Consider the following 13,380-nt stretch of genomic DNA (forward strand, 5'->3'; position numbering starts at 1 on the left):
GGTACTCMTATTATAGCTGTTCTCATGTGTACACTCCTGTATCTAGCAAAATTTAACAAATGAAAAATCCAGAAGCTAAAAAAGTTTGTTAAATGAATAATTACGTATTTTGGAATAATATCACTGCTGCACTAAGCAAAGTTAAAGYATCTTCTGTATTTGCTATTAAAAAAACCCCATGATTCAAATGAAAGGAATTTTTAGGTGCCTGATACAAGGTAAATCCTAAGGACATCCTTAGAAAAGATCCTACAAACTTGAATGGGGGTGAGGTGTTGTCGCTGCATTTTTCTACACTAGCTAGATAATGGACACGTGGACAAATTAACACCCATTAGTCATGCTATCGTGACTTTCCAAAGGTGTAAACATATGGGAGAACTATTAGAATAGTTCAATCTCTACTTGAAAGAAGTAACTTTATTCCAGCGTGARCTTGGATGGAAGTTTTCATAAATCTAAAGTTTGTCTTTCAGGGAATAACCTGCTCATTTGTACCTAGCTATCATGTAACTTAGACCTCAAACATTGTCTTCCTTCAGGAGTGWACAGGAATTTATTGAAGTTCACCATAATTTTTTCTGTATGAGATAAGGAGATTTTCTGCTTTCTTAGCCTCATTTCTTATGGAAACAAGATGTATGAAATCAAGCAGTCTCCTAACTCACCCTAATTGCTTTCAAGTATTGTTTATTTCCAGTCATGTTTGACTGAGGGGTAGAGTTCTCAAGGACATTATGTTTTCCCAACCAAACCTGTGTTGAGGAAACAGACTGTACCAGCAGTGATCATTGATAGAAAGGCAGAGAGAACTCATTAGTCTTGATTCTGCCTGCAGCTAGCCAGCTTGCACACTCAGCACTTAGCATACAAGTACCATACTGTGGTTTAACCAGCACATCTCTCCTTTGATACAGAGGGAAATGCAAGCACAAAGGTAAAGATGTTTTTCACATCATGTAGCGTCACAATAGCAAAACCAGGAACAAAACCCTCCTGATATCCATTTCAGTGCCTATCCATTGATCTGCCTGACTATCTGTCTCTAGCCAGTATGTTCTACTGGYATGTTTCTACTGGCTGATATGTCTGTTCAACTTCTTCATCAATGACCCGGATGAAGTTTGCTGAAGATACCAAGCTGGGAGAAGYGGTTGACACATCAGAAGGCTGTTCTGCCATTCAGAGAGACCTGGACAGGCTGGAGAGCTGRGCAGAGGGGAACYTCMTGAGGTTCAACAAGGGCAAGTGCAGGGTCCTGCACCTAGGGAGGAATAATCCTAGGCACCAGTACAAGGTGGGGGCTGCCCTTCTGGAGAGCAGCTCTGCAGAGAAGGACCTGGGTGTGCTGGTGGATGACAAGTTGACTACGAGCCAGCAATGTGCCCTTGTGGACAAGAAGGCCAATGGTATCCCAATGGAGTACATTAGCAAGAGTGTTGCCAGCAGGCAGATGCGAGGGTGGTGATCCTGCCCTTCTACTCAGCCCTGGGAAGGCCTCATCTCAAGTACTGTGTCCAGTTCTGTGCTCCCCAGTCCAAGAGAGACATGGAGCTACTGGAGAGAGTCCAGCGTAGGGCTACAAAGATGATCAGAGGGCTGGAGCACCTGCCCTATGAGGAACAGCTGTGAGAGCTGGGCGTCTTCAGCCTGGAGAAGAGAAGACTGAGGGGGGATCTTATCAATATATAAGTACCTGAAGGGAGGGTGTCAAGGAGATGGGGACAAACTCTTTTAAGTAGTGCCATGCAACAGAACAAGAGGCATTGGGCACAGACTGAAACATAGGAAGTTCTGCCTGAATATGAAGAAGAACTTCTTCACTGTGACACAGCACTGGAACAGGTTGCCCAGGGAGGTTGTGGAGTCTCCTTCTCYGGAGATCTTCAAGGCCTGCCTGGATGCAACCCTRTCTAACATGCTGTAGGTGTCCCTTCTTGAGCAGGSGTGTTGGACTAGATGATCTCCAGAGGTCCCTTCCAACCTCAACCATTCTGTGATTCTGTGGTTCTAATTAACAAAGCTGCCTTAAATCCAAAACCAGCATTAAGAAGGTAAAGTGAGTCATGATATTTATGTTATGCTGATCTTAGTCATCTGGATGTCATCTGTAATATAGATAATGATTTTACAAAGTGTTCCAGTCACTTCGAACTGACCAGCATCTGTTTTATTGGGACACAGTCACATGCAAAGAGAAAGGAGCGCATTCTTCAGATCAAGCTTCTCTTTCTGAACCAGTGCTGATAATTTTAGCTTACTTTTTTCAGCTCTGTTCGCCAGGCACTTTTGTTGATAGGCCTGGTTTGGATTAGAAGTTGCTAACATACTGCTATGGCAGAAGACTGTCTACTGGACACTGCTCCAAACCAGTCTAACCTAGTCCAATCCAACACAATCCTATCACCAATTGTGTTTTCCAACTTACCATTCAAAATTCTAGCTGCCATCAGATCTAAATTAAATCAAATGTCTTCTCTCTCTAGGGCCCATAGTGAAAAACTTATGTAGCCCTGGACATGATACAGGTTTTACAGTTTCACAGCTGAAATCCTTCGGGTTTCTTGACTCTACTGAAAAAGGATTTGTTTTATTTTAATTCCCAAATGTTCATTTTTGCAGGTGTGTTTTCCTATAGAACGTGTGTATTGCTTCCAGCAATGTGTTTTGTGTTACCTAGAAGAATAGAAATGCTCTAATGGGAGGAAACAATTTGATACTTATTGCCAGTGCAATACAAAGCAGAGCTTCAAAAGGACACCGTGATTTCTCAAGCAGAGTCATCCCATTTATTTTGTAGCTTAGGGACCTCAGTACTCCATTACAGTATTTTGTGCAACTACACTGGTAAAACCTCCCACAAATTATGGAGTAAAAWGACAGACTCTTTTTCTTTCTACTTGTCACAGACTAAGCAAGCTGCATGGCCTTTGATTTATACCCACCTCGGAGAGTGTCTACAGAGAGTAATCTGTCTTTGATTGTAGTGAGTTCATCTTTTCTCTTTAGGGTTCTCAGTGGATATGCCCTCCTTGGCATAAAATCAGTCTCTTTTCCAAGGAGAATCCAATGAAGATACTGATAAAGAATTTCATACAGAGTTCAAGAGGTAGCCCAGACTAGACTCTGCGATAGATGTTTACCAGGAAATTAAACTCCAAAAAACTTTCTCTCATTTTTCTAACGCACCTATCTTACCTCCTTTTTTATTTTGCCACAAGAAGTGTATTTGATTAACGACATTCACCTTGACAGTGAAATCTGCAGTGAGAGGCCCAGATATTCTCAGTATCTCCTTGTCAGGAAACTTCTGGAAGTCAATGCTTGWATTGTCTATGAGGAAGGAGCCTGTGGAGCTGAGGTTGTTTTCAGCCTTCACACCTTGTAGAGTCTTGGTTTCCAAATCTGACAAATCCAAACAAATTAATAGGGAACTAGAGCATTATAATTTTAAATAACAGTAAATGAGGGTGGAAAAATAACGGGGGAGTTGTAGGTTTGCCTGCTAAATTAGACATAATGATACTCTTTCGTTCTTTTCCATGGTTTATTCATATTCCCAAACATTCCTTCTCTTCTTTCTCTTCCCTCCCCCTTTTGGACTTGTTCAGCCTTCAGATTTCTAGGTCTGTGTTCACTTCCTCACCCCTGAGACATGCTTTTACTTTCTCCTAGACATACTAATCCATTCCAGGTTGGGCATACTTACTCTCATTTAACTCATTCTCAGTAAGTCACGATTCTATGCAGCGCATGACTCAGACCTTCCCCCATGAGTGCTCGCTTTGTTAGTTGCTGTTCCCATTCTTAGTTCAAAGGTGGGTCAGTAAGCACATGCTACAATGATTGGTAATTAACTGAAAGCAGGATGTCCAGGAAAGGAAGATCAACATGACAGCAATCCTGCCATCTCACCACAGGTAGTCTGATCCATTTCAACTAGTAAGAAATGAATGGGGAGCGTCAAACTCTCCTGAGCTCTTTCTTTGGTTCTTAGTATATTCACAGCCCCAATGTGGGCAATAATTCAGGTAAAGTTTTGTAGTAACAGCATCTTTATTTCTGATTGTTAAATAATATTAATAATATTAAATCATGTATTGAATGGAAATCAAATATCAAAAAGCAGACCCATTACATCATACAGTTAGCATCCATTAGTATCTTTGCCAGATCCAGTATATGCCTTACAGTATGTTTACCTGTAAGCTGTTTCATGTGGTTATTTCAAAGTAACAATACATTTCATCGTGAAGGATTACAAAGCTGTTCACAAACGTATTTGTGAAATTGTACGGATTTTCTTCTCCCACATAGAAAGGCAACTAAGAGAAAATCTGATATATGGGGATATATTACTATTCTATGATGGTCTCGTATTTTCAGAGAAGGAAAAGGGTAGAAATGATTTGATTAGTATGTATTAAGTTTTTAATTAGGAAAAACAGAGATAATTATAGCAATTAGACTACTTTCCAGGATAGGTCATGGGAATTAAACCAAGAAGGAAGATGCTGAAGCAGTACACTGAGAATTTGCTGTGCATTAATGAATTGCTTGGTTTTCAGCGAGACTAGTCTCCTGCTTTGTGATGTACTTGGCCATATATTTATTTCTGCATGAAACWGTGTGCATCAAGTATAAAGATATTTTTTAAGACTTGTGTATATATAGTCAACTTCCTGTTGATTTCTACCACAGYCAAAGTTCACAGGGCGATATAGTCTCTTTACAAACTGACTGTAGCTCATACATGTATATAAGCTTTTGATGGGTGAATGAATAGATTCATGGAGAATCTGAAATAAGAAAGAGATATACTTGGACTTACCTAGGTTTACATAGTGCAGTTAATCTAATTTCAAATCAATTAATCTGGCACACCTTGCTGATTTAAACCTTTCTTTTTGCTCAGAAATGTAATATTGCCTGACTGAAGACAGCTTCAGATCAGCCTCTCTTGGTAAAAACTCATTTCTCCCTAAGCAGTATCATAGCTCAATTTCACTTCAAAAATAACAAAAATTTGAAAATGTTTGCTACCTTGAAAAGGAACATGTATACTGCGAGAGAAGGCAAGAGAGAAGGGAAGAGTTCAAATCATTCACAGGCAAAGAAATAACAACTGTACTGGAGCAGCTCAGGAATAGTCAAAGAGCCACTTAAAACTGAAGTAAGAGGAGTATTTGAACTTGTAATAAAACTTGATAATTTTTTTCTTAGTTTTCAACCTATAATTTCACCGGCTTTCTATACTTAAACAACCATAAAAAGGTTATAACTTGCCCACTGCATTCTTCAACATAAGCAGCAGACTACAGAACAGGATTTGTAATCCACTGTTTATTTTGCCAGTATAAGTTCACTGGGAAAGGAATTCTGGAGAGAATGATTCAGTGCTTCACCTTTTTGCTGAACCAATGGTTGTATTTATATTGACAAACACAGAGTAACTGGATCTATGCTTCAGGAAAACTGCACTACCTTTTGGAAAAAGAGGAGGGGAGGCATACTTATTTTAAAATAATTTGTACTTCTGACAGTTTATGCAGGCAGTATTGTCTGGAGTCACTTGTATTTTTCTGACAGCAAGCCCAGTTTTCCAGCATTCTTCTGTTCAATGCTGCTGATGAAAAAAGGACCARCTTGTGAATAGCGACTGCGTTGGTAGGTAGGAGGGAAGGATGTAAAAAGCCTTCTATTTAAAAAAGAAATGAGTTTGCCTACAGCTGTCTATACATATTCTCAAATGCAGAGACTGTTCTCCAGATGGTCTGCTGGGATGCATAGCTCCTTCTCAGGCAAAGCAGGGAAGAAGTGTTACAGCTAGCAAGCGATGGGTTAGTAAAATCAATGGGCTTAACTCCCTAGAGCTTTATCATTCCAAAAGTGCATAGCTTGACACATGCATGCTCCTTCTGTTTTTCTCACTGTGATTTTCTGTGTGCATATGTGTGTTTGTGTATATCTACAGGAGTGAGAGATATTATCATAACAGAAATGTGTTAAAGTTATGAGCAGCCTGGTGGCTAAGCTCAGCTGTAGGGAAACTTAGTAGTTTACTGTCCTGAATATTTCTTCACTCAGTGGGACATATTTTATTAATCTTAAACAAAAGCAGTTGGCACCAAGTGAGCCTGCCAAAGGATAAACAAACAGAAATGTTTGAAAAATTATGGAGGAGGCAAAGGGTTCTGCAACACTGGCCAAGCTCTGTTCTGAAATGATCATGTACCGCTGATGTAATGGGGGCTAATGAGAGCTTCTGAGGGCAGCACTCATCCCATGTGTCAAAATCTGTGATCTGAGAGAGGGAAAACAGACACCACACTGTAAACAGAGCACTGTAGGTTAGCAAGACTTTCTTAAGGAAGTGTACACTAGCTTTTTCTACTTACATAAATGATCGGGTCCTTTGAGCACAAGACGAACATGTCTGCTTCCATATGGAATAGCAACCACTGTATCATCCACTGGGGGAAAGGTAAAAATGCATGGAGTCAACAAGTGAAGAAATTCCCATCTGTTTTCAAATAACCAGTGAAATAAGTGCTCACAAAAAAATCAAAAGAAAAGCTTCTGGAATTATTAAAAAATCCCATTTGAGTTATGAAAGAACTTTAAAAGACTTCTTAAAAAGAACCGTGTTGTTAAACTTGGTTAAGAATCCTCTTCTTAAAGAACTCAAACTTTTTTTCTTTTTCTCCCCCCCCCCTTTTTTTTTTTAATTCTCCATTCTTTCTCAACCTTTTCTGGATTTGAAGAGTAATTCAGTAGCTTTCTATTTTGCCATTACTCCTAATAAGGACTATTAAAACCCTTTCAAAATATTTCAATCAGTATGTTTTTTCTGTAGTAGAGGAGCATAAACCTATTTTGATGTTTAACTAGAACTGCTCATTTCTTTAACTCCCAGCTGACCCCTAAAGCTTCTCCACATCCCTGGCCAAGATATGTGATGATCTCCGGCTGCCCTAAAAATGCATTCCTATTCACACTTTATATTAGAATGACCTTGGCTAGAAGTGCTATAAATATGTTTCCTGTTCTGCATTACTGACAAAAAGCCTTTGGCAAAACGGGGGCCCATTACACTGTCACGTGTCTTAGAGAAGGATCTTGCATGAGTAATGTTCTCGGGAGTTTGATGAGCTGCAGCTAAACTGAGAATGTGAGTTAACACCTATTCCACATGCTGCTGCAAAAGTTAGTTAGACCAACGCTCCCAAAGAGCTGGCAACTTCAATAATGTCCCAGAGTAAGACAGGGAGGAAAGGTGAGATATGACACTAGAAAATGGTCCAAACTCTACATCTAGTAGGGGATGCCCAAGCAACACCAACCAGGGCATCGATCTGCATTAACCATTCACTTTTCTCTCTCCTTTCTGCCTCCTTTTCCTATACCTACAAGTTGGGAGAGGAAAAAAAAATATGCTAAAGAGTTTTGGGGGACAGGTGGTAGACAAGAAAGGAATGAAATTCCTTTTACTACTTATTCATTAGAACTGCTTACATCTCTGTCATGCAATTCCTGCTAACAAGAGCTGTAGCTCTAAATTCAAAACAGTGTGTTACTTTCCGAGGTTAAATTAATCCAGCAACTAAAAGCATGCTATTCTTCATCCAGAGATACAGACTCTGACCACAACTTTCTGAACAGAGTTCAGACAAAAGTGGGAAAAATTTCCATCCTAGATCAAACAGTTAAAATAGTTAATACTACTGACATTGTAATGCCCGTAATACCTCTGACTCAGTACCTTGTTGTGATGACTGGGAGAATGGGTCCTTCCATTCTCTATTCTAAACTACAGCATCTACAAACTTATCTACCATATAACAATGCATAAAAGTGACTTTCTAAAAAGGAAATGTTGCTTGGTAGATGCATTAAAAACATAGGCTGGAAAGAAGAGATTGTTAAAAGATGGAAAGAAGTTATTTTAAAAGTAAATGCATGTTCTTGAAAGCCAGTGCATAGACATTACAAACACAAAAGTCTGCTTATTCACAAGGCCTGTAAAGTAAAAGAAGGATAGCCTCTCCAGTTAGACAGCAGTATGCTCAATTTCTCCTAGTCTTCCTTTTCTATTAGAAAAAAATATTTATATATGTATATTACAGTAGCGCAGTCATGATCCTTTGCTGAATAGGAATTGGTACTTGTCACATTTTGTGCAACAGGTGCAGAGCATGGTTTGAAGCCAGGTTAGAGTCTCACAATTCAGTAAGTAGACAGAGTCATACTACTGTCTAGACTTTAAAGTGTAATATTTGTACTCTATTTGCAATATTTTCTACCTAGCTGTCCAGTAAATGCTCATAAATCTTCTCTAGTCCAGGTAAAATTCACTCACACTACAAAATTGTTGCCTTTTTCAGCGTGGTATAGCTTTCATGGATTGTGTGAAAGTCTGAGCACAAGACAAAATTTTCTTTTACTATTGCTTGGAAAGTAAGAAAAAAGTTCAGTTACTATAGAAACTATCCAGGGCTTTCTCTATCATAATCATTTTAAGATTTCAAGGCTGGGATAAAGAGAGTTGCCCTGCTGGTGTTCTAGAAGATCTTGTAGCAGTTGGCACAAATGTGTTTGTGTTCAAGAGTGGCAGAAGACAGTTGAAGGTGTGTGTATACTGAAGAGTGAATAGAGCCAACAGTGAATAGAGAGGGAAACCTACAAGATGTAAAATAGCGATTTCTTTCAGAGAAATTTACTCTTCCAGACTTATAGTATCTTAAATTTATGAATGAGAACCCTTTTTAATTTTAAATGCAGTCATGAGTTCTGACACTCTCATATTGGAGAAATTTATGAGCTGAAATTTCCATACTTTCATAGCCTCTTAATATCTCTGAAGGGAAGAGACAAATGCAGCCAGTCTGTTACACTGCCTAGTGCCAGAGGAGTTGCTTAGAGGTAATATCTGTGTTTGTGACCCATCTCTTCTGAACTTGATCTCCATTTTCAAAATTTGATATGGTATATTTCTTCAAGCTATTCAGGAATTTCAGTGTCTCCTGAGATGTCTGGAAACTACGTTCAATATACATTCTGCTCACATGTCTCTAGTATCATTTATACTAACAAACACAAACATCTTCCATTGCTATACAGAATTCAAATTTTCTGTTGGAAAGTCAAAAATTCGAGTCTATTACAGCATTCATTAAACACTGATATCCTCATATCAGTTTCTTTGTTATCATTCTGACAGTTATTATTTGAGACATCCAATAGGTGAAATAACTCTAATCTATTTCAGGGAACAAAATCCTTGATTATGACGTATAATTTTGCTGTATGTATGACATTTATTGGAGTGAGCCTGGGAAAACAGTATCTTCTCATTTTAAAAAAAGTACTCCTTTTACAAATCTTACTTAAAACAAACCTTACACTTTACCATATCTTTATTCTGCTTGACTGCCTTGAATCTCTCTCAGTTATGAGCTCTGTGCTGAATAGTTAACAACCCACTGGTATATCACAGAGCATTTTGAAAATCATACAGTTTAAAGATTATGCAAGTTTACATATCATATATTCTTTGCATGTCTCTCCTGCTCAAGGTTATTTCTAGGACTATATTTCACCCGATGTTGTTGTTACTCTCTATTTGAAATCTTAGTGCACTTCATGTGAAATGCAAGGCTCGGTGGGATTTATGCTTATCAGAGCGCTTCCTGCTTTCACAAAGCAGAGGTAATAAGGTCTGAAGGACAATTTCCTGAGCCTATCAGTGATAAGACTAAAGAGTTTTTCCTGTGGAGAGGTACTTAAATGTTGGAACAGGAATATTTTGTCACAACTTCCTCAGACAAACAATAGGCAGAGTAAACAGCACTCCYGTGGAGTGCCCATGGGGAAAGAAAAGGTGCAAAGTAGTTAACAGGCAATTGCTCTTCTCCAGAGAAGATGCACAGAAAAGTAAGAGAGAGTCCCAGATAACTGGGAGGACAGTACACCAAGACTGTGGAAAAGATGAAAGTCCCTAGCCAAAGTTTGTATGTCAGGTACTTGTATCAAAGAGATCAATTTCTTCTGGTTCTGGATTCTAACATGATGTCTGTACAGTCCAACCACCAGTTCCCATGATGAAAACCTGAGCTGCTTCTATTTTCCCATTACTATTGATAATAAACTGAAATCAGGAATTGCATCTTTTGACATCAATGGCAAGAGCAATCGGATACCTATTAGATAGGATATCTTCAGTATATTTTCATATAGGATATCTTCAGGATAACAATTTCTATCATTTGCTTTTACAGTAACCTACTCAGATATAAATTGTTCACTAGTAGATGTCATTTTGCCTTTTAGAGAAATACTAGCAACCTTAACTTTGCGTAAGGTGATTAGCAGAATTCATCCACCACTTTCAGAGAGCATTTCTCTAAGTACTAGGTGAATACAAAGAAGCCAGTTTGAATTCATCTCTGCAATCCATCTACATTTTTTCCAAACATATATATTATTTTAAAAAATCACTATGAAAAGTCAGAAAGACTGACCTACTCAAACTCAGGACTAAGAACAAAGGATATTTCTGGAATTAAATCTTTTGTACCATTATTTTAAATTTCTAATAGAAAAAAGAGCATAGACACAGGTGTTTCCTTTTTTATAAAATGTAAGAGAGAATTCAAGGACACATTGCCTCTTGCCCTGCTATGCTTCCATTTCAGAGGCCTCTGGGAGATGTATACTATCCCTATAAATACTGAGGAAGTTGTTTCTGCAGCAAGTGCTAACTGTTTAAAAGCTCTCTGAATTTCTTCCTAGTATTATCCTTCTACATCTCTGCATGGTGTAAACAGCAAAGAGAAGAGAACTAAATAAGCACTAAGAGAAAATGAGTTCAATATGATGTGCTCAACACTGTGTCTGGGCTAGTTTTGACATAATAAACAACTTCCAAAAAGCTTTGGGACAGCACTGCAATAAAGGTTACTGCCTGATTCCCCAGCACAATCCTAAAAATTGAATGCTCTGCTGTGTTAGGGAAATAAAAATCCCAGACCCTCAAAAAACTTCTGTTTATGACAGATTACTTCACATGATCTTTCTGATTTCTCTTATGTTATATAGCAGTATAGCTCACATATGCTTTTATTATCTTCTTCATATTGAGAAAAAATCAGATATCATTATTGATGAAAAGGGATTATTTTAAACAGATCATCTGGAATTAAGCTATTGAGTAGCCAAATGCAATACTGTCATCTGAGGAACTAAATCAGGTCCCAGATCACAGAAATGTTTACGCAGCTACATTTACAGAGGCAAAAAATAAGCACAGGATGGATTTGTCAAAGCTCTTCAGCATTTTAATCCCTTATAAGTAGTACATATTTCTGCGAGTGAACCCTCATAAAATATGCACACTAATTCACATGTGAACCTGAAGTAATCATGGCATTACAATTGTGAAAAGTCAATTTGAAGAAGCATACATTTTTACTATATTCAAAATTCATAGTGTTGTATAACAAAAAGTATTTCTAGGGTTGGAGGGAGAAATAATGCCAATTGGCTTCTAAAGACTGCTTATAAAATTTGATTATCATCATTCATTCTATAAAACAATTATTTGCAAGCAAATGTGTGTGAACAATTTGTTTTCTAACGTACTTTTCACATTTGTCTCCCTCTAAGACTATGCTTTCTGCCATCAGCTCTTCTGCCTGTACTCTTTATTCTATATTTAGTAATAAACCATTGGGGTAGGAACTATATTTTAGTTGCATATTAGTACTGTGCCTAACATATTAATGCCTTGATCCTCAGTAGAAAAGAAAGGAATAACATTTTACCACAATAGAACTGAAAAACAAAAAATTATTCCTATAGGAAAAGACATCTGCCAAAAAAGTTCACATAAATAATATCAAGTCTCAAGCAGCCTGGAGGTATCTGAATCTGTTCATGACCATTGGAGCTATGGCAATAGTGAGGTGAAATTTCATTCCCAATCTTTGTGAATTATTTCCTGTGTTCTGTAACACGCATGTCCACCTCAGTAGTGAAACTCATATGAGGATTATTCCTTTCCTTCCTCCCTACAGAAGAGTATCTTCCTTATTCCTCTTTGACAAGAGAGAGGACTCTGTAAAAAGCACTTCTCTGCTCCTCACAGAAACTTAACGTTGTCTACATATGAATCCACAAACATATGTGCACGCAGATACCACACTGTCATTAGAGATCAGGATAAACTAACCCAGTCACTATGCCATAATGATGTTACTATACAACTTTCAAGTTGAAGCTGGCTTAAAACTTGCTCGGGGAGTGTGTCAGACAGCACACATCTGCCTGTAGTTACCATGTACAAATGACATGGAAGTCAGGACTGAGTCACCAAGCTGTGAGTGCAAGCAGATGGGCACGTGGGGCCACCACAGGTGCAGCCCTGGGAAAGAGCACTGTGCCAGGACAGTGCCAAATTCTGCTCCCCCTCCCCCGAATTGCTCCTCCATGCTCTATGGGCAGCATAAGTTAATCTGTCTTCAGTGCAGCATGGACTGGATCATAGACCTAGCTAGCTAAGCCAGCCTGATTAGCACAGATAGAGCCAATGGTCTTCTCATCCCCCAGCCCTTCTCAACTGGCCAGTTAGCTCAGACTGGGGTAATATACTGGATGACAACTCCCTGTGTTCCTCTACCTGCCCTCAAAGCCAGAGACATAGTCTGTGCAAGTGTGATTTAACCTAAGAGGAAGGAAACGATGGGAGGATTCACTTCCTGCATTCAACTGCCTGTATGAGAAAGAGTAGGAAACATCTACCTAGCAAGAAACATATTTTGRACGAAGCGGGGAAGATGGCACTTTACCCACAACGCCTAGTGATATCATAATCTCACAATCTGTCAGGACTGCTACCCCCTCTACGGTGGAAAATGGACAGCTTACATTTACTTGCTGAAAGTTGGGACTTATACTGGCCTCGAACAAGCCGGCAGGTGGACCCATCGCCATTGCAGACCCCACAGTTATCTTCCTTGACAGTGCTTCCCAGCTGGCGGTCACAGCCAACAATCTGGCAAGAAAGAAAGATGTGCAGTTCAATGTGAGCACCTACTGAAGGACTGCTTGATCCATCTCTGCAACTAATTACTGCCAAATTTCTCTCATGTTGTCTCTAGAGGGCCATAAAATATGTTAGCAATGAAAGAGGCTGAGCAAATCTGGCTGGGCATTTGAACTGAATTTAGACTTGAGATAGTGAGCAGGTTAGTACTCAATGGCTTTTGCAGTTGGGAGAAAGAAAAGAGTATTGTTGGAGGGTTTTTTTTTTAGGCTATTGTGAACATTTCTTGGTCAGAGACCTATGACAAATTATACTTCTTTGAGTTTCACCACAGGAAA

The 13,380-nt window shown here is 38.9% G+C and overlaps 1 protein-coding gene across 2 annotated transcripts in view; it reads right to left on the minus strand.

Annotated features, from left to right (window-relative positions):
- Nucleotides 1–13,380, minus strand: part of ADAMTSL1 (ADAMTS like 1) — a 207,596-nt gene that overhangs the window by 135,720 nt on the left and 58,496 nt on the right. For both annotated transcript variants that reach the window (XM_085326227.1, XM_085326228.1), the window contains 3 exons: nucleotides 12,925–13,051; nucleotides 6,399–6,473; nucleotides 3,248–3,405 (listed from right to left, as the gene is read on the minus strand). In XM_085326227.1, the coding sequence (XP_085182353.1) occupies nucleotides 3,248–3,405; nucleotides 6,399–6,473; nucleotides 12,925–13,051 (360 nt within the window). The remainder of the gene's footprint in view (nucleotides 1–3,247; nucleotides 3,406–6,398; nucleotides 6,474–12,924; nucleotides 13,052–13,380) is intronic.

This window comes from Rhea americana, unplaced genomic scaffold (assembly GCF_003343005.1).
Source record: "Rhea americana isolate MKP2758 unplaced genomic scaffold, rheAme1 scaffold_129, whole genome shotgun sequence".
NCBI classification, from domain to species: domain Eukaryota; kingdom Metazoa; phylum Chordata; class Aves; order Rheiformes; family Rheidae; genus Rhea; species Rhea americana.